Below are 19085 nucleotides of genomic sequence, written 5' to 3'. Positions count from 1 at the left end.
CATCGGAAATCCAGCCGCATGATGATCTGAAAACCACGCAGTACGGGTGGCAATCTCCCAGCCTCCGTCAGAGATGCTGCGCGTTGTTTCTCCTGCTCCATGCGTCGATTCTTCAGTCACATTTCCGGCGAGCATAGATTTTCAGCCACGGAGCCGGCGGCGCGTCATTTCTTCAGCCGCAGATCGGAGTCTTGTAGATCTTTTCCCCGCACGGCGCTGTGCGTGTGGATTTCCTCCTCTTTAGGCTGCCAGCTTCTCCTTACAGGTTCCCAGGAACTGGATGGGCACCACAGGGCAGAGTAGGAGTCTCTCCAGAGACTCCAGGTGCTGGCAGAGAGAAGTCTTTGCTGTCCCTGAGACTTCAAACAACAGGAGGCAAGCTCTAAATCAAGCCCTTGGAGATCTTCACAAGATGGAAGGCACACAAAGTCCAGTCTTTGCTCTCTTACTCTGGCAGAAGCAGCAACTGCAGAATAGCTCCACAAAGCACAGTCACACGCAGGGCAGCCCTTCTTCTTCAGCTATTCAGCTCTTTCCCAGGCAGATGTTCCACTTAGTTTCCAGAAGTGTTCTAAAGTCTGCGGTTTTGGGTGCCCTTCTTATACTCATATTCTCCTTTGATGTAGGCCTACTTCAAAGTAAAGTCTCTTTTGAATGTGAAATCCTGCCTTGCCCAGGCCAGGCCCCAGACACTCACCAGGGGGTTGGAGATTGCACTGTGTGAGGGCAGGCACAGCCCTTTCAGGTGTGAGTGGCCACTCCCCCCCTCCCTTCTAGCACAGATGGCTCATCAGGAAATGCAGACTACACCCCAGCTCCCTTTGTGTCACTGTCTAGTGTGAGGTGCAACCAGCCCAACTGTCAAACTGTCCCAGACAGGGAACCCACAAACAGAGAGAGTCACAGAAATGGTATAAGCAAGAAAATGCTCACTTTCTAAAAATGGCATTTCCAAACACACAATCTTCAAATCATTGTTACTAAAAGATGTATTTTTAAATTGTGAGCTCAGAGACCCCAAACTCCACATGTCCATCCACTCCCAAAGGGAATCTACACTTTAATCAGATTTAAAGGTAGCCCCAATGGTAACCTATGAGAGGGACAGGCCTTGCAACAGTGAAAAAATGAACTTTGCAATATTTCACTGTCACGACATATAAAACACATTACTATGGGGGTCATTTTGACCCAGGCGGTCCGAGACCGCCAGGGCTAAAATGACGGAAGCACCGCCAACAGGCTGGCGGTGCTTCCTGGCCTATTACGACCGCGGCGGTAGCGCCGCAGCGGTTTCCCGCCGTTTTAGCCCCGGCGGTGATAATCCGCCAGGGCAGCGCTGCAAGCAGTGCTGCCCTGGGGATTATGACTCCCCTACCGCCAGCCTGTTTCTTGCGGTTTGCACCGCCAGGAAGAGGCTGGCGGTAAGGGGTGTCCTGGGGCCCCCTAACAGGGCCCCGGCCAGCTTTTCACTGTCTGAATAGCAGACAGTGTAAAGCGCGACGGATGCAACTGCACCCGTCGCACGGCCGCAACACCGCCGGCTCCATTAGGAGCCGGCGCCTATGTTGCGGCCTCATTCCCGCTGGGCCGGCGGTCGCAAACTTGGTTTGCGCCCGCCGGCCCAGCGGGAATGTCGTAATGGGGCCCGCGGGAGTGCGGCTGCATTGGCGGCCGCACGGCGGTTACCGCTTGGCAGGCGGCAGTAGCCGCCCGCCAATGTCGTAATGACCCCCTATATGTCCTACCTTAGCCATACACTGCACCCGGCCCTTGGGGCTACCTAGGGTCTACCTTAGGGGTGTCTGACATGTAAAAAAGGGAAGGTTTAGGCCTGGCAAGTGGGTACACTTGCCAAGGCGAATTTACAGTTAAAGCTGCACATAGACACTGCAGTGGCAGGTCTGAGACATGATTACAGAGCTACTTATGTGGATGGCACAACCAGTGCTGCAGGCCCACTAGTAGCATTTGATTTACAGGCCCTGGGCACCTCTAGTGCACTGTTCTGGGGACTTACTAATAAATCAAATATACCAATCATGGATAAACCAATCAACAATACAATTTACACAGAGAGCATATGCACTTTAGCACTTGTTAGCAGTGGTAAAGTGCTCAGAGTTCAAAAGCCAACAGCAACAGGTCAGAACAAATAGGAGGCAGGAGGCAAAAAGATTGGGGATGACCCTGCATAAGCAAAACAGTTCAACAGGGATGGAGCCCTTTCCTAGTAGATGGGTGGGGAAAGGGTTGTGTATAGTGCACTGCAGCAATCACTGGAAACTGCATTGTAGTACGTTGACCAAACCTGTGGAGTATATTTGGAGTACTCTGTACAGCTCGGACACCTATACCTAGAGTACCTAGCTTTTCAATGGAGTGGCGAAATTGTCCCATGCCCATATCTCCATGCAAAAGGGTAATATTTATTGCCAATGATAAGGAGTCTCATCATCTCCTGTTCAGTCACCCATACATTGTTGAGTGGAAACCACACATAAGCCTCAACGCTTTGATCACAAAACAGGACCGACTTTGCTATGAAAAGAAGCAAAGGGCAGGAAATGTTAATCTATTACAATGCAAAAGTGTTTATTCCACAAAAACTTAACACAGAAGGTCACCTCCACAATAGTAGAGTAGTTGTTAAAGATGTCCCTTTGAAATGCCAGCACCACTTGTCAACCCTTACCTCAATAGTAAATTCACATTTTCTTCTCTGTCCATATTATGCACTCTCAGTCATTAACTGATTAGCTTAGTAATTGGTGCTAACTCTTGATTAATGCCCTGGAGGTTAGTTCTGCAAGGTGAGGCAGGTTGGCGAAATTATACCATATACTTGCAATTTGGACAAAGTGGGACACTACAACCTTCATAAGGAATGGTAAAGATTCCAGATTTCCAAAGCGGTGAGGTTTCACTTCATCGGTTTCCTCGTGCCAAGTGCCACATTAGAGATTGACAGGACTTCAGGATTCAGGGAACTGTGTTTCCCCTCTGCCACTTAGGCCTACCCTAACTTGAGTGGAGCAGGTAAACACAATAGTCAATTCCTGACATACATGTCACCTCCTTTCCTTGCAGCAGAATGTCTGCCCTGAAACTTCTGTAAGTGATGAATGAAGTGAACATACCATCATAGGCAGGTAGACACTAAGCACTGGCCACGCTTACACTTGTTGCAGCCTTGAGCACCAGCAAGAACGTTTCAAGTGTCTACGCAAGGCCCTCCCACCTTCCTGTTGTCGGTCTTTACCAGCTTCACATTGACTGAAGCTGGCAACCATTTTTAAAGTACAATTGACAAGTTGCAAGATCTTGGCCTTTGCCTTCTTGCACACCCCTGGCATAAATATTCAAATAGCACCAAAAAAAGTCTGTGGCACTCACCTTGGCCTGGCACGAGTATGAGGACGAGAGCAGCCCACAAACCATGCAGTGATGCATGAATCATCCTGAAAAGAGAAAAAGGCGTCACCCCACAGGTATACTGGCACAAGTCAAGCATTGTTTATATGAAATAGTGTGTTTTTCTACAAGGCACAACCTACCACAGTTTTGTTTATTATTTGTTGCAAACAGTTAACCTTACTCTAAGACTTCCTAGGCAGTTACCTCAGGATAACGCAACGTGGTCAACTGGATATTCAGGGATCTGAACCCAGGTTTTCTGGATCTCAAATCAGCAACATGGCCTCTAGACAACATTTGCTCTCTTCCATTTCTTTTATATTTAATTTAGGAGATACATCAGTTAACATTTACCTGCACGATTGTCAAACTCGCTCCCTTTCTCCAGAGGCATCTCGTTTAGGGGTTAGGTTGCCAGCTATGAAGTCAAGGCCGTTGGGTTCTAATCTTTGATAATCAATTTTGGCCTGGAAAACTCACTTAATTTTCATGTGAATCGATTTTTCCAAAACGGTTAATGCCTTTAAACAGGCTTGTGAACAACAGGACTAAGCATTATATACATATGCGAATAACGGAGACCAAAGTAAAGAGAGGCGATTCATTAAGACCTTTTCCTCATTCATTCACTCACCCACTCAACCTCTCCACAACAGTGCCAACTTCTAATACTGTGCACCATAGTGGGCTCTTTGTGCTTCCCATCAACGCTCGCTCTGAAAACTGGCTCGCCATTACCAATAGCTCACATCTCTGATTACTGCTTCTCAGTTCCTATCAGTGCCAGCTCCTCACATTTCCCATTACTGCCAACAACTCACACTTCCCTGCACTGCAAGCATCTCACACTGCCAACTGATGTAAACTCTTTACACTGCCAGTGTTCTCACACTGACACCAGATTTGGTTCACACACACACACTACCAGATCAAGCTTCTCATACCGTACCCCAGAAGCAACTACTCACATCGCTACTCAGTACCAGATCCCCCACTAGTAGCCACAGGCAGCATTTCACACTGCCCTCTGTGGGTAAGCACTCTACACCGTCCACATTTATGTTTCTCAGTCTGCTGCCAACTGTCTGCACCTTCCACTCCGCCATCAGGTGAAGCTCCTTGCATCGTCCAACTGTGTCAGCTCATCCCGCTGTTCAACTGGTCAAGCTTCCCACTCTGGCCCAGTGTCATATCTAGACTCGTGATAGCCCCCACCTGACATTTGGCACCATTCAAGACCGGTAAATCTATGGAACGTACCAAAGAGGACATTATCAGCAAACTGGCATTCTCAGTGTTTATGTTTGCACTGATTAAAACCAGTGGCGTAAAAAAGGCCCCCGCAGACCCTGCAGTGCAGGGGGGCCCTGAGGTCCAGGGCGCCACTTCAGCACAGTACCCTGCCCTGAGAGCTCCTGAGTTAGTTCATAGGGGGCCACCCCATGCACTTTGCAGGGAGGTCTCCTAAAGTTTTGTTACACCACTGATTGGAGCCATACTGCAAGAGCCAGAGTGCTGTGAGCACGATGCTTAGAGGCCTATTTCAGAAAAAGTCATGCAGTGCTGCGCAGAAAGTCACCTTGCTGCGCTGCACTGCGTGATGGGGAAAGGGCTTGAATGCGCCGTATTTATGCAATAGGGCACATTCCTGCATTTTCCTCTGTGCTGGCACCCTTTTTGCAGCCTAGCACCAAAGCAGGCACCCTTGCACCACGGTGCAAGGGTGCCTGCATTACATTCAGTATTATTTTTGTGCAGGAGCGGACACCTTCCCGCACAAAAACAATCCTGAGAGGCATATTCCTTTTTCTATGTGTGCTGCAGAATGAGGAAGTAGCAAGGAGAAATAAAGATATTTCTCGTTACACCTCTCCTGGGAAGGCTTGTCTTTTTGGGCATTCCCAGGTTTACCAATTGCGGTAAATCTGGGAAATCTGGGACTGCGTCAAAAAACATGGGAGTTGCATGGGAACATCCACCCAATGCCCATGGAATCCCTTCCCAGGACATCAAAAGGCAACACAGCAATTTGTGCTGCATTGCCTTACTCCAGATTTATGGTGGCACTCAGTACCACACAAAGTGGCCTTTCGTGGCTTGAGGTCTGTGTTGCTCTTTCACAGCATTCCCTGGTGCAAGAGTGACACAAACCATCTCGTAAATAGGCCCCTAAGTCTTTGGGAATCCTCATAAGAGAGTGCCACAGATGCCTTCTTACATGCTCTGTGTTCCAGCTTTAGAACATTCTGTAGCCAGATGTTTTAGATTGAAATATGGACAGCTAGGCTAGAGAAGACAGGGAAAAACTCTACACAGCAGACCACAAGAACTGTTGCACGATTCTTTGTATTTGTAATGGAGGTTAGAGCACTACAGCTTGTTGAGGTTCCATGTGGCACCTTATAGGTCAAGAACAGACCTCATGGTGTTACGCCTGTATCATTATCCCATGTCAAAAGGACACCTGAAGACTATTGACCTATTAAAAACAAAAAATTAACGGTGGAGATTTGGATCTTTGCTTGAACATTTTTGGGTATTCACAAACATTCTCAACAGTACGAATGGAAAGCTGCACCAGGTGCAGGATTCCAGGTGTATTACCGAAACAGTCTTAACTATTCCGGCGGGCTCCTGCTCCAAAGTTCTACAAACCTTTGCATTTTTCGTACAGGGATTGAGGCCTACGGTTTAAATAATTGTTGTTGTTTTTTATTTTATTTTATTTTTTCTCTGAGGGGAAATAATTTCCCCCATGTAGAAAAATCTTCTCTTATATCACCAGCAACTCTGTTGGTGATCTGTTTCACTTTCCATCCTGAAAGAGAATTTACTGTAGCCTTTGCCTCTAGTTACTCTTCGACCTTTTCCAGGAAGGGAAGAGGTCGAATTAGAATTTGAGACTGACACAAACGTACATATTTGCGGCTGTTCCCAAATTTCCAAGGCATTCCACATCTTGGATGGCCGACTTCTCGCCCCTTGAGCCGGATTTACTATTGCAAATTGCTCTTGGCAGAAAAATCGCAATAGGAAATGCATATAGTTCGATGGAAGCACCCCAAGATTACAACAGCCAGACTGCATTAGGATGTTGTAAATTCAAGAGAGGGTAATGTAAAAATCTATCAGTCATTAAATCTTCGTTTTATGTAATCGATTGATAACATTTAGAGCCAAGAATAGGCATTGCACTCCTCTGCATATTGCAAGAAAAAAGGCCAAGTTGAGCATGTTTTTGAAACACCTGAAACCATCTGCAACGATTTGCATCGGGCACTGAACACAGAGAAGACAATTTGTCGTCAGGATTCCTGGACCGGACAACAGACAGGGGATGCTGGATTTCCATGGGTAGCAGGTGCCTGGACAAAACGGGTCTTTGTGAGGCGGGGGCCTCGACAAGGTTAACATAGTGACCCAGGGCAGACAGTCTTTGGTGACCTGATGACCTCTGCTTTGGTTTGTAAATGGTCGGCATTCCTTTGTGCTCAGTCTGCCCGCCCGCGGAGCGTGTCCATGCGCTGCTCTTTCCCACCCTCATTGAACCTCTAATACACAGCATTCTGACTCGGTTTAGAGTAATTACCTACATTTTTAGAGGAATGCATGATGTTTTGCATTCCGTTATCCTTACAGTCAGTGCCTCTGAGCTCCCTGAAACTACTGCATTGCGGCATCGTGGAACTAGATGAACATTTCTGCACCAGTCGGCGTTCTCCACAGGTAAACGCCAGCAGGTTAAACCTGACCATATTTACTGAGTGAACAGGCTCCGTGAATACTGGGACATGTTGGTTTTGATGTGGCAAGCACCAAAATCCACATGCTATGCACAAGTTCACCAAGGAAGCCTCATGATAGGTGCTATTTATTGCATCCGAACGAATTCCAAAACCTACGTTATTGGTATTCAACAACAAAAATAGAGCAGAGGAACTCGTATTTGAAGATAAAGTACTCAATAAATGTGTAGCTAAGACCCGTTATTCCCTTTCTCCTAGAAAAACTTGTTGATTCTCTCAATCTTTAACCCATTCATGATGTTTTTTTTAATAATCGTTCATTTATTTAATGACTTATTCATTCAATCATTTCTCGACTTGCTCACCTTTTCATTCATGTCTTCCTTTTGCCATTTGTTTGATCGTCAATGCATTCATTAATTTATTCATCAATTAATTTTTGTATTTATTAATTTATTGTTTTATGATTCATTCAGTTCCTTATTCACTCATTCACTAAGTCAATTACTTGACAATCCTTCCTTCCAAAGCATCCCATATCCAACTTTGTTTGGTGTACTTGTAAAGCACCACCTTTATTTTCTTCCAACGATGTAATATCATATTTCTTCAACGTGACTGAGTCATCTAATTACAAAATTCTGTACATTCTAGGACAGAAAGTACGTTTTTTTCATTATATATCCTCTAATGCACACAAAATATTTCTCGAAATATTTATTAAACGTCCTTTCTCCATAGTGAGGACTGATGAAGAGCATACAAATACGACCTTCAAAAATGTAAAAGTAAAAATGGTTTTAAGTAGCGCTTGTTAATTGGCGCTCAGCTTGTTTTTAGTCGCTCTCAACTTTGGAAAGCAAAGATACTGCGGCACAAGTGCCTCGTAAGCCTTGGCAAAGTCAATAGCTCTAGCTTACGGTTTGAGTCCTGACTAAAACACTGAAGAGGTGTATACTGTATCGAAAAATAAAACAAAACCGATGGCTGTCTATATACAATGCATCAACGAGATAAATAATTTAAAGTGAGCTGAATAAGTGTGCCTTTTAGTTGTAAAATAGTGCTTCAAACACATGAGTGTAAGCACTCCTTAGCAGGTGGAATGATACATTAAACAAACATGTCTGATGTATGAAAGTGATAGTCCTCTGAGTGGATTCAAGCCCCATTGTAGGTATAGTTTAAAACATTAGCAATAATTATTCGTACAGACAACTGTACAGTCAAGCCAGATCTAAAAAATGAGATTTCTCCACTGTCATACAATTAGGCAAAAGAAAGTACTTGCACCTGCAGCACAGATCTAGTGCCTAGTTCATAAAAATTTGATAATTATAGACTATTGACGATAACTCTTTTGAAACTCAGTTTTTTGTGGGGGTCAAATGTCTGTATATTGTTTTCTGCAACGTCGTATGACATTACATTGAATTTCACACATCTGTGCAGGCAACGCAAGACCCTGGCACAACTGTAATAACTTTGTGCACAAGTGCCGTTAATCAAACATTAAAATGGTATCCATATGTTAATTTTGACACCCCCTAGGAACCCTTGAGTTTTCAGAGTGATTTACAATGGTAAAGAAATAAACACTCTCACTAGAGATGGCACCAGTGCCTTGAGGCAGTCTCAACTAAAGTGTGCTATAAACATATTTCCATTCATTCTTTCACTTAGTAATCTCGCTAAATCAGCTGTTACTGTGTCGAATTTTGGGCAGGATGACATGTAATGCTGAATGTCAAACAACTGCAGGCACAAATCCCAAAGAGAAGCATCTTGTGCACTCCATAGCTCACATATTTCTTGCATGATATATTAAGGTATTAACATTGATTCACAAAAAATATTGGTTGGTTCAATATTATTTGTGTCTGTGCTTGTTGCTGTGCCAGTGGTGGGATTTTGGACCTTCTAACAGTTTGATCTAGCAGTGGTTAGGATTACTTTAAGCACCTAGCACTTTACCTCCCCGACGTTTGCTGGGACATTTGTGTAAGGGAATATAAAAGGGCACGTGATTGCACTTTTCGCTGCTTAGGATACTATGATAACTTAATACTTGAGGTTTTACAGAAATCACTACCTTATTTTAAAGCATCACTGTCAGGTCATCAGCATTAGATCCCTTGGTGTAGAGTGTGTTATAAAAAATATTTCAGTCAGTCAGGAGATCTGGGATATAGCTCAGTGGTAGAGCACTTGACTGCACTGGTTCCCTGTGGAACAATTTGAGAAGAGTGACACAATACGCAACAATACATGAATTGTTCCATGCAACAGGTAATGAGGACATAAGAACATCATAGTACAATTGTTCAAATTTTCAAACCCAAGTATAGAAAGAGAAAATAAAATGTCCAACCTGCTGTAAGAGTCTGGACAAGTTCCTGCCTGCAGTATGGACAGCAAACCTGAAGAGCTGGAAAAGGACGCAGTGCCAAGAAAACTGGATGCTGCAATTGAAGAGTTATCGCCAATAGAGGAAAAATCATGTAGGATCACTTCATTCCCCCAAAAAATTAAGATGACTGTTGGTTACTGAAAGCAAACTGACGTCCAATCCGTTGTTTCCTATTGATCAATGCAATCCAATGATGACTTTTTGGGCTGTGAAATCAGAGCAAGGCAATTTCCCTGAAAACTAACCCTTTTTTTAATGGCTTCGGATGGAAATGTCAGCCCCTTGGATCGGAATCCGTCGTCTTTCTGATCGGACTTACTTTCCTCGGAAAACACAAAAGAGAAAACCCCCTTTCACCTTTCTGGGAAAAAAGCCGCAATATTAGGTTTCCAAATTAGCATGAAACAGCAGGAGCTTAAGACATGAAACAAAGGCACCGCACTTTACGGTCAAATGAAGAAGCCCACGACCAATAAAAGCGTTTTTTGTCCCCCAACAATCATAGGAAATTGACTTTGCCGGCTTTTCACCGGCAACTGGATTTAATAAAATAAATGAATTCCTTTTCTTGAACTCAGCTCTCCACGTCCAGCCTCCCATACCAGAGAGAACGAGGAGAGAGGTGAGTGTTGATGGAAACCTTTAGGTGACGTAGGAATATTTTGAGGCGTTAGATGAATGTTTTTGCCACTGCCACTAACTTCGTTAATCTCACTATCGCAAGATTTAGTTGACTTTTGTTGTGAAAGTTTCCCTTTCCAAACCTCAGACAACTCTTGTGTGCCAATGAGTACACAACAGGGTAATTCATCAACTTTTCGCATTTTGTTAGTCCAATAATCTTAATCGAAACTGTAGTGTGGACTATGACAGTTGGATCATTTTGCCCATTCCGTCTAATGCATTTTCCCAAAAGCTGCCCTGGCTCTTGCCAATACGCTCCTTCTTTGCACAACTCCCCTCCTGAAGCTGGTGTTGGATAAGGTCCCTCATGGAGCCAGACCGAGGTCGCAACTGGAGTGCTTGGGCGCGTGATCACGGTGCCAGACTGCAGGTGATGGGGCTCAGGGGGCTTGGGGTAACTACCTACCTAGTTGCCTCTTTGTTGGAAAGACAGAGAATTTGTGCAGAAGAATGCCCAACGGCTTGAGGGACAGCAGAGAGTGGCATAGTAGTATAGCTAAGGATGAGACAGCGACCCGGCTCATAAGGGTGGCAGGTGGATGAATGGATATTTGTAAAGTGGGACTGCCTCCTTAGAAGGGTGTAGTGACGTAGAATCTGACCTAATCAGTTCAGCTAATATTTTACATAGCACTATCAAAAACAGCGACGTTTCAGCTGTTTGCTGAGTAAGGTATAGTTGTTTTGAACACTAAGGCCACCTGTACAAGCGAGACAGAAATTTGACAGCCCCTGCACAAAGCCCTGTCTGTGCAATGTCAAATTATGAGTCCTGCAGAGTTTATCACAACATTAATTACCAGGTGCCAATACCAATAACGTCCACAGACTACGTTAAAATTCAACAGTGCAAACGTGCTAGGATTTACAAATAAAATTATCCAGAAATCACCAAAACATGGGGAGTTTGGTCTAGTAAGCATCAAAATCTACATGTTATGCCCCATTTTCAGGGTTTGACTTTAAATAGGTTCTATTTATCACATTCGATAAATTCCAAACCCTACATGTTGGGTTTTATCAAGTGCAATAAATATCACATCCTAATGGTGGGTAAGTGAAGGGGACCCTGCATAGTATACAGACTTATTGCCCTGCCCAGAGTGCCAGGCTGAGGGCCTTATTACGACCATGACAGAGGAGTTTCCTCCATTACAAATGTGACAGATTTTGCATCCGCTGTGTTACGATCTCCATTGAATATAATGGGATCATAATACGGCGGACGGGATATCCGCCACATTTGTGATGGAGGAAACCCCTCCGTCAAGGTTATAACAAAGGCCCTGAGTGTGTCTCTTTTATCCTGATTTCTATTTGGTCCCGCAGAAGTCTAGGACTATCCTCGACTATGTGAGGTCCTGGACCTGACCTTTGACCTGAAGTAGAATAACAAGCATACTCTCATAGTGGACAGAACACTACTGTCCCTGTCCTAGTATAGCACATAAAGTAGTGGGGGCACTATATTGTGTTTGGAGAATGACAGAGCGAGCATACATTTTTATCTGGGACACTGAGAGTGTGGTCTACAGGTCACTTTTGTGTAAAGCTCATCTTTTTATGTGGATGCCATGAACTTTGGCTGACATCCTGTGGGTATGCTGAGTGCATGTGCATTTGTGGCGTGCTTGTAGCATAAACAGTAGTAGGACTCTGTGTGCGAGTGAGTCTGAGTATGGAAGCCAGTGATATTCATTTTAGATGCTCCTGGTTTAGCATGGCACAAGGTGGAGGATGGGGATCTATGCACCAAGGATCTGGAACAACATCCCAGATTTCATCAGGACCACCGCAGCGCTGATCCAATGTAGGAAATCATTGAAAACTCAGCTCTTTAAAGAACATTAAATTGTAGTGAGGACATGTTAGGGCCTTCTTAGAGACTCCATTTTAAATGCATATTTTTAAGTTAGCATTTGTTTTCTGTCAGTAACCTTTTACATGGCTTTTTGTTTACGTGATGTGATAATGTACTTAGAAATAATTGTACATGAGCTTGTTCCTAGTAAGTCACCTGATCTGTACACTCTGTCGAAGGATGAGCACACAGAAGAAGAATGCCTGAATATTGTGATGGTCCATGGATACAGCTCCGCGGTTGTAGACATATCACAACATTGAGACTGCACCTCTGACACGGTGTGACATGAATGGTGCTCGTATTAGAAAAAGTGACTCTGCGCCATATGCGGCAGAGGAGCACTCCCGCTGGGCTTGCCCTGGAACTTAGCATGTACACAGTGCCTGAGATGCAGCTTGGCTGACTTTGATACTGACTCAGAATCCGATCTCTACCCTTTACAGGACCTATAGCCTGCACCACACCAGGCTGGCTTCTTGGAGTCCTGGTACACCTTACCCAGGAATAGGGGATCAGCTTTCCAATAGATCTGGCAGAGGATGCTCCTACCTTGCTCTCAGAAATGCCTGTCTCGTTTGCCTAATAATCGCAGCTCATGTTTTCTATGCAAGAACCAGAGTACTGCAATAAATGTTCTAAACAACATTTTCCCGTTCTTTCTTGTATCTAATCTTGGGTACTATACACAACAACAAAGGGGTAGATCTATTTCCACGATTTTATTGGGAATCTGAGTAATCATGTTCAAGGTTGTGAAACCCATCTCTTACCCTTGTACAGAGGTTTAGACTGTCACTGTGAGCTAGGACGCAGTTGTGTCAACATTTCCTGATGGTATATGTGGTCTGAGTCACTGTACCCTGACATTAATGTTGATCAAAGGCACAGCCCTACTTATTCATGGAAACTGTATAACAAAATCTCAACGTATGAACCATGCACTACCCAGCTTCCTTTCCTCTTACTAATTGGCTTTATGTTTGTCTTTCACCTTGTACAGGGCTCAGCTCTATTTTGGCTAAGATTGTGAAATAGAAATACCATATACTTATATGCATACATAATAAAATGTTTGTGGCTAGAGTGTTGCTAGCGAGAAACTGAAGTGAGGAGGTTTGAGACTGCATTACATTAGAAATGCCAAGAAGATTTTAATTAACAAGGGGCTAACACTGCAGTTTGGTGGATAGTAGAGGTGAGTGGTGGAACCGCAATTCCTGTTGCGCTAGGTGAGGTCGTTTATAGGTGTTGATTTCCTTTTGTTCACACTTGAATACTGCTTTTCGAGAGGCATATGATAGCCAGAACCATTATCCTCACACTAAATTGTGGTCATGTTTTTTTGTGTTCAGTTTGGACACAGCCACAGTGCTATATGGTGTGAGAACATCACTCTATACAAAGATTGTGTCTGGAGAGCAGCCTGAGAAGGCCTCTTAAAATGAGAACCTCCCTAAACTGGTTCTGAAGGTTGACACAATGGATCCACATTCCGTATCTATAAAATGGACATTAACTTGGGACCCAAGCCACTCCACATTGTTTAATTTCCAGGTTTTTCATGACCAAGGAAGGGTGTGTACCTCATAGTACTTCAAATACCGCTTGTTGGACTTTTGCTTATGCAGGGTCATCCCCAGTCTTTTTTTTCTCCTGCCTCCTATTTTTTTCTGACCTGTTGCTGTTGGCTTTTCAACTCTGAGCACTTTACCACTGCTAACCAGTGCTAAAGTGCATATGCTCTCCGTGTAAATTGTATGTAATTGGTTTATCCATGATTGGCATATTTGATTTACTAGTAAGTCCCTGGTAAGGTGCACTAGAGGTGCCAGGGCCTGTAAATCAAATGCTACTAGTGGGCCTGCAGCACTGGTTGTGCCACCCACATAAGTAGCTCTGTAATCATGTCTCAGACCTGCCACTGCAGTGTCTGTGTGTGTATTTTTACACTGTAAATTCGACTTGGCAAGTGTACCCACTTGCCAAGCCTAAACCTTCCCTTTTCTTACATGTAAAGCACCCCTAAGGTAGGCCCTAGGTAGCCCCAAGGGCAGGGTGCAGTGTATGGATAAGGTAGGACATATAGTAATGTGGTTTATATGTCCTAACAGTGAAATACTGCCAATTTCGTTTTTCACTGTTGCAAGGCCTGTCTCTCTCATAGGATAATATGGGGGCTACCTTTAAATATGATTAATGTGTAGATTCCCCTAGAGAGTAGATGGACATGTGGAGTTTGGGGTCCCTGAACTCACAATTAAAAAATACATCTTTTAGTAAAGTTGATTTTAAGATGGTGCGTTTGAAAATGCCACTTTTAGAAAGTGAGCATTTTCTTGCTTAAACCATTCTGTGACTCTGCCTTGGTTGTGGATTCCCTGTCTGGGTCAGTTTGACAGTTGGGTTGTTTTTCACCTCACACCAGACAGTGACACAAAGGGAGCTGGGGTGTAACCTGCATTTCCTGATTAGCCATCTCTGCTAGGAGGGAGGGGTGGAGTGGTCACTCTCATCTGAAAGGACTGTGCCTGCCTCTAACAATGCCGGCTCCAACCCCCTGGTGTGTGTCTGAGGCCTTGCCTGGGCAAGGAAGGATTTCACAAGTAGGTGTGAGTCCCCTTTGAAGAAAGGTGACTTCAAAGACTAAAATGGGTATAAGAAGGGCACCCAAATCTACAGACTTTAGAAACACTTCTGGAACCAAGAGGAACCTCTGCCTGGAGAAGAGCTGAATAGCTGAGGAAGAAGAGCTGCCCTGCCTGTGACTGTGCTTTGTGGAGCTATCCTGCAGTTGCTGCTTCTGCCAGAGTAAGAGGGCAAAGACTGGACTTTGTGTGCCTTCCATCTTGAGAAGAAATCTCCAAGGGCTTGATCTAGAGCTTGCCTCCTGTTGTTTGAAGTCTCAGGGACAGCAAAGACTTCTCTCTGCCAGCCCCTGGAGTCTCTGGAGAGACTCCTACTCTGCCCTGTGGTGCCCATCCAGTTCCTGGGACCCTGAAAGGAGAAGCTGGCAGCCTAAAGACAAGAAAATCCACGCACAGAGCGCCGTGCGGGGAAAAGATTGACGCAAATCCGATCTGCGGCTGAAAAAACGACGCGCCGCCGGCTCCGCAGCTGAGAAACGACGCTCGCAGGAAACGCGACCGAAAAATCGACGCACGGAGCAGGAGAAACGACGCGCAGCATCGCTGACGGAGGCTGGGAGATCGCAACCTGCGCGGTGGGATTTTCAAATCATCGTGCGGCTGGATTTTTGACTCAAGTACCGCCGTGCGGAGTTATTTTTGACGCACACCCACCAGTGCGGGGTTATTTTTGACTCACACCAGGTACATTTTCACTCTAGTAGCGCTAGTGTGTTTTTAAAACTACTCAAAGACTCTTTTTGATTTTTAATTGATAACTTGACTTGTGTATGGTGGATTTTTGTCGTTTTGGTCTTGTTTTGTTTAGATAAATATTTCCTATTTTTCTAAACTGGTGTTGTGTCATTTTGTAGTGTTTTCATTAAGTTACTGTGTGTGCTGGTACAAATACTTTACGCCTAGCACTCTGAGGTTAAGCCTACTGCTCTGCCAAGCTACCAAGGGGGTAAGCAGGGGTTAGCTGAGGGTGATTCTCTTTTACCCTGACTAGAGTGAGGGTCTTTGCTTGAACAGGGGGTAACCTGACTGTCAACCAAGGACCCCATTTCTAACACCGCTGCTACCAGAGTTGGTGTTTGCCTGATAGCCAGTCTCTCAGTGGTGACAGGACAACACATGAAATTTGCACTTTCTGCTGGAGGTACTGAGGGTCCGCCTATTACCTTGAAGCCTGCTTGCAAGATGATAAAAGGCAAGGAGTCTGCCAGGAACTACAGTAGGGAGACTATCCAGGAAGTCTAAGGTCAGCAAGACACCCATAGAAAGCTAGTTCACTGAGGCGGGAGGCAGGAGCAACCAGTGGAGCAGAGCATCTCCTGGACTTTCAGAATGTTCCTGACAAGAACTGCAAAAGGCCTAGGTTAAAGCATGATTGTGTTAGGGAGTCTGGGATGTTACTGTTTTGATGATCATAGGCCAGTCAGGTCTGCAACTGCCATGGTGATTGTGTAATTGGTTGGGGCTGCAACTATATTTGTACCTATCAGAATGGGTTGGGGCTGGAACTGCCCTATAGATTGTATTAGGATGGTCAGGGTGCAAACCATTGTCCAACAGCCTAAGTGGGCTGCATCTATCTCAAGGGCCAGATGGGGGCACAGCAACTAAGCCTTCACTGGTGGTGAAATTCTAGGGCTATGACTGACTAACCTGAATCCAGGCAGCCATATGTGATGAAATGTGGGTTGCATCTGGCCTCCTCAGCTGCGTCTGAGGACTGCCTCCAACAGTTGCAGGCTTCCATCTGCTGGGGGACGGAAACGTAGGGCCTGATTTAAAGTTTGGTGGAGGGTTTACTCCATCACGAACGTTATGTGTATCCCGTCCACCATTTTACAAGTTCCATATCCTGTAATGGAATTGTATATTGTGGATGGGATATCTGTCACATTTGTGATGAGTAACCCCACGCTGCCAAACTCTAAATCAGGCCCTAAGTTGCCTGATCCTTGTTATTTGTGTATGATACACTCAGAGACTAAACTCCTACACACTACAACACTAAGGGGAAAAGCATGCAATACGCATGAACTGATTGCACATTTGAATTGGAGGGTGCAAAAGTCTGCACCGAGGCTGATTCCTTGTGCTGCACTTGCCTTCCGCTGTGACTCAGACATTTTTCTGCAAGTCCTTCTGTGTGATAATATTGGATTTGTTATTTCTACTCTTGCATTATTTCAGAGACTTTCCTGCCATCAATCTTCAATACTTGTTTTTCATTTCCTTGTAAGAAGCGAGAACAAGCCTTGAAAAAGTCATCTTTGACTAAACATGTGATGGCTGTTTAGAGATCCTACAAGAAGATTGTTTAGAGATTGTACATAAACATCTTAATTGGATCATGTTAGAAATGGGGTCTTTGGTTGGCTGTCAGGTCCAAGCAAGGACCCCCACTATAGTCAGGGCAAAGGAGAATCACACTCAGTTAACCCCCGCTCACCCCCTTGGTAGCTTGGCATGAGCAGACAGGCTTCACTCAGAAGCAATGTGTAAATTATTTGTACCAACACACACAGTAATACAATGAACCACTACAAAATGACATAACACAGGTTTAGAAAAATAGTAAATATTTTATCTAAATAAACAAGACCAAATACGATAAAAATCCACAATACACCATTAAAAATATGATCTTAGAACTTAAAAACACAAAAATAGTGCCTAGAGGCACAAATGATGCAATTTGTTATCAAGCAGTGTCATGACGTAGTCGTTTCTACAATATGACACCACAGGCACCGTTTATGGAGTCCCACAGACCTCAGTACCTTAGCAAAACAAGAAGAAAAAAGGCCGGTGCACGGAGTCGGGGAGCAAGGCATCGCTGGATCACTGCAGCGTTGGTTCCGGTGCTATGGGGCAAAGGAGGTGAGGCATTGTGCAGCAGCGTCAGGTCCTTACTGCAGAGCTGTGGAGGTGAAGCGTTATCGGTTGCGAGGAGTCGGTCCCTTAGTCTCGGCAGAGATAAAATGCGGTGAAGTCACAATGCTGCGGGACGCCTCATGGGGTCGCAATGACGTCACAGGGACACAGGTGCTGCGATGGCATCAGGTTTCACAGATGTCTGACTTACAACACTCCGATCTCAGCAAAATCATGCGGGATCAACGGCTGTGGCGACGAGAGGCCTGCAGAGTCTTTGGGGTCGTCACGCTTCTGCGAAGTCCACAACTTCGGGGCAGGCGGCATTGCAGTTTCTGTGCAGCGGCATCCTTAGCGAAGTCGCACAGCTTCGTCCGATGTCGTTAGACACAATTTTCTCCAGAAATTCACTTCTGGGGGCCCAGGAACTGGAATGGCATCCTCTGGCAAGCTAGAATCCACAGCATGCAGACGCAGAACTGGATGGTGAAGCCTTTGCTGTCCCTGAGGCTTCAAAATAGGAGGCAAGCTCTACTCCAAGCCCTTGGTGATCCTTCTTCAAGCAAGAATGCACAACAAAGTCCTGTCTTTGTCCCCTTTCACAGGCAGAAGCAGCAACTGCAAGATAGTCCAACAAAGGACAGTCACAGGCAGGTGCCACTATTTATACCCCTTTCTGCCTTTGAAGTAGGCAAACTTCAAAGGAAAGTCTCTGTTGTTCACAAGATCCTGCCTTGCCAAGGCCAGGCCACAGACACACACCAGGGGGTTGGAGACTGCACTCTGTGAGGGCAGGTACAGCCCTTTCAGGTGTGAGTGGCCACTCCTCCCTCCACTCTAGCAGAGATGGCTCATCAGGATATGCAGACTACACCCCAGCACTCTTTGTGTCACTGTCTAGAGGAGATTCACAAACAGCCCAACTGTCAAACTGACCCAAACAGGGAATCCATAAACGGGCAGAGTCAAAATATAGTTTAGGCAAAAAAATGCCTACTTCCGAAAAGTGCAAAATGAACAGATGAAGGACAGAATGACTGGCAATGCAAACTTTCACCTCAGTCACAAAGATCTGGGTTTAATCCATCATTTTTTTGCTCACCATGTCACGCCAGTTTAGACCCAGCCACACACAAATCAGTCTCGACCTTGTTCCTCATGGGAACAGTCCAGCACAAACTGCCAAGCCAAGTGCTCCACAGACCAAAAACAAACATCCTAGAACCAGTTTCAGACTATCACACTTCACCAGCTAGGCTAGCTTGAATCCAGTGGTGCAGTGAGCACGGGACCCACGTCTGGACATACCCTTCTCACTTGGGGCAACAAATACAAAAAGAACAGATGATGGACGGAATGCTGAACAATGCAAACATTTACCCCCAGTCACAAAGAGCTGGGTTGAATCCATCGTTTTTTGCACACCTCGCCACCACAGTTTGGACCCAGCC

General features: G+C 45.1%; 1 protein-coding gene across 1 annotated transcript in view; it reads right to left on the bottom strand.

Moving 5' to 3' along the window:
* Positions 1 to 17961, bottom strand: part of TECTA (tectorin alpha) — a 333031-nt gene extending 315070 nt beyond the window's left edge. Inside the window, exons 1-2 of the mRNA XM_069221517.1 lie at positions 17846 to 17961; positions 3397 to 3461 (exon numbers count right to left, since the gene is read on the bottom strand). Of these exons, the coding sequence (XP_069077618.1) occupies positions 3397 to 3461; positions 17846 to 17961 (181 nt within the window). The remainder of the gene's footprint in view (positions 1 to 3396; positions 3462 to 17845) is intronic.
* Between the last annotated feature and the right edge of the window lie 1124 nt (positions 17962 to 19085).

The sequence above is a fragment of the Pleurodeles waltl genome, chromosome 3_1 (genome assembly GCF_031143425.1).
Source record: "Pleurodeles waltl isolate 20211129_DDA chromosome 3_1, aPleWal1.hap1.20221129, whole genome shotgun sequence".
Classification (NCBI taxonomy): Eukaryota; Metazoa; Chordata; class Amphibia; order Caudata; family Salamandridae; genus Pleurodeles; species Pleurodeles waltl.
The sequence above is the reverse complement of the archived record's forward strand: the minus strand, read 5'-3'. Positions and strand labels throughout refer to the sequence as shown.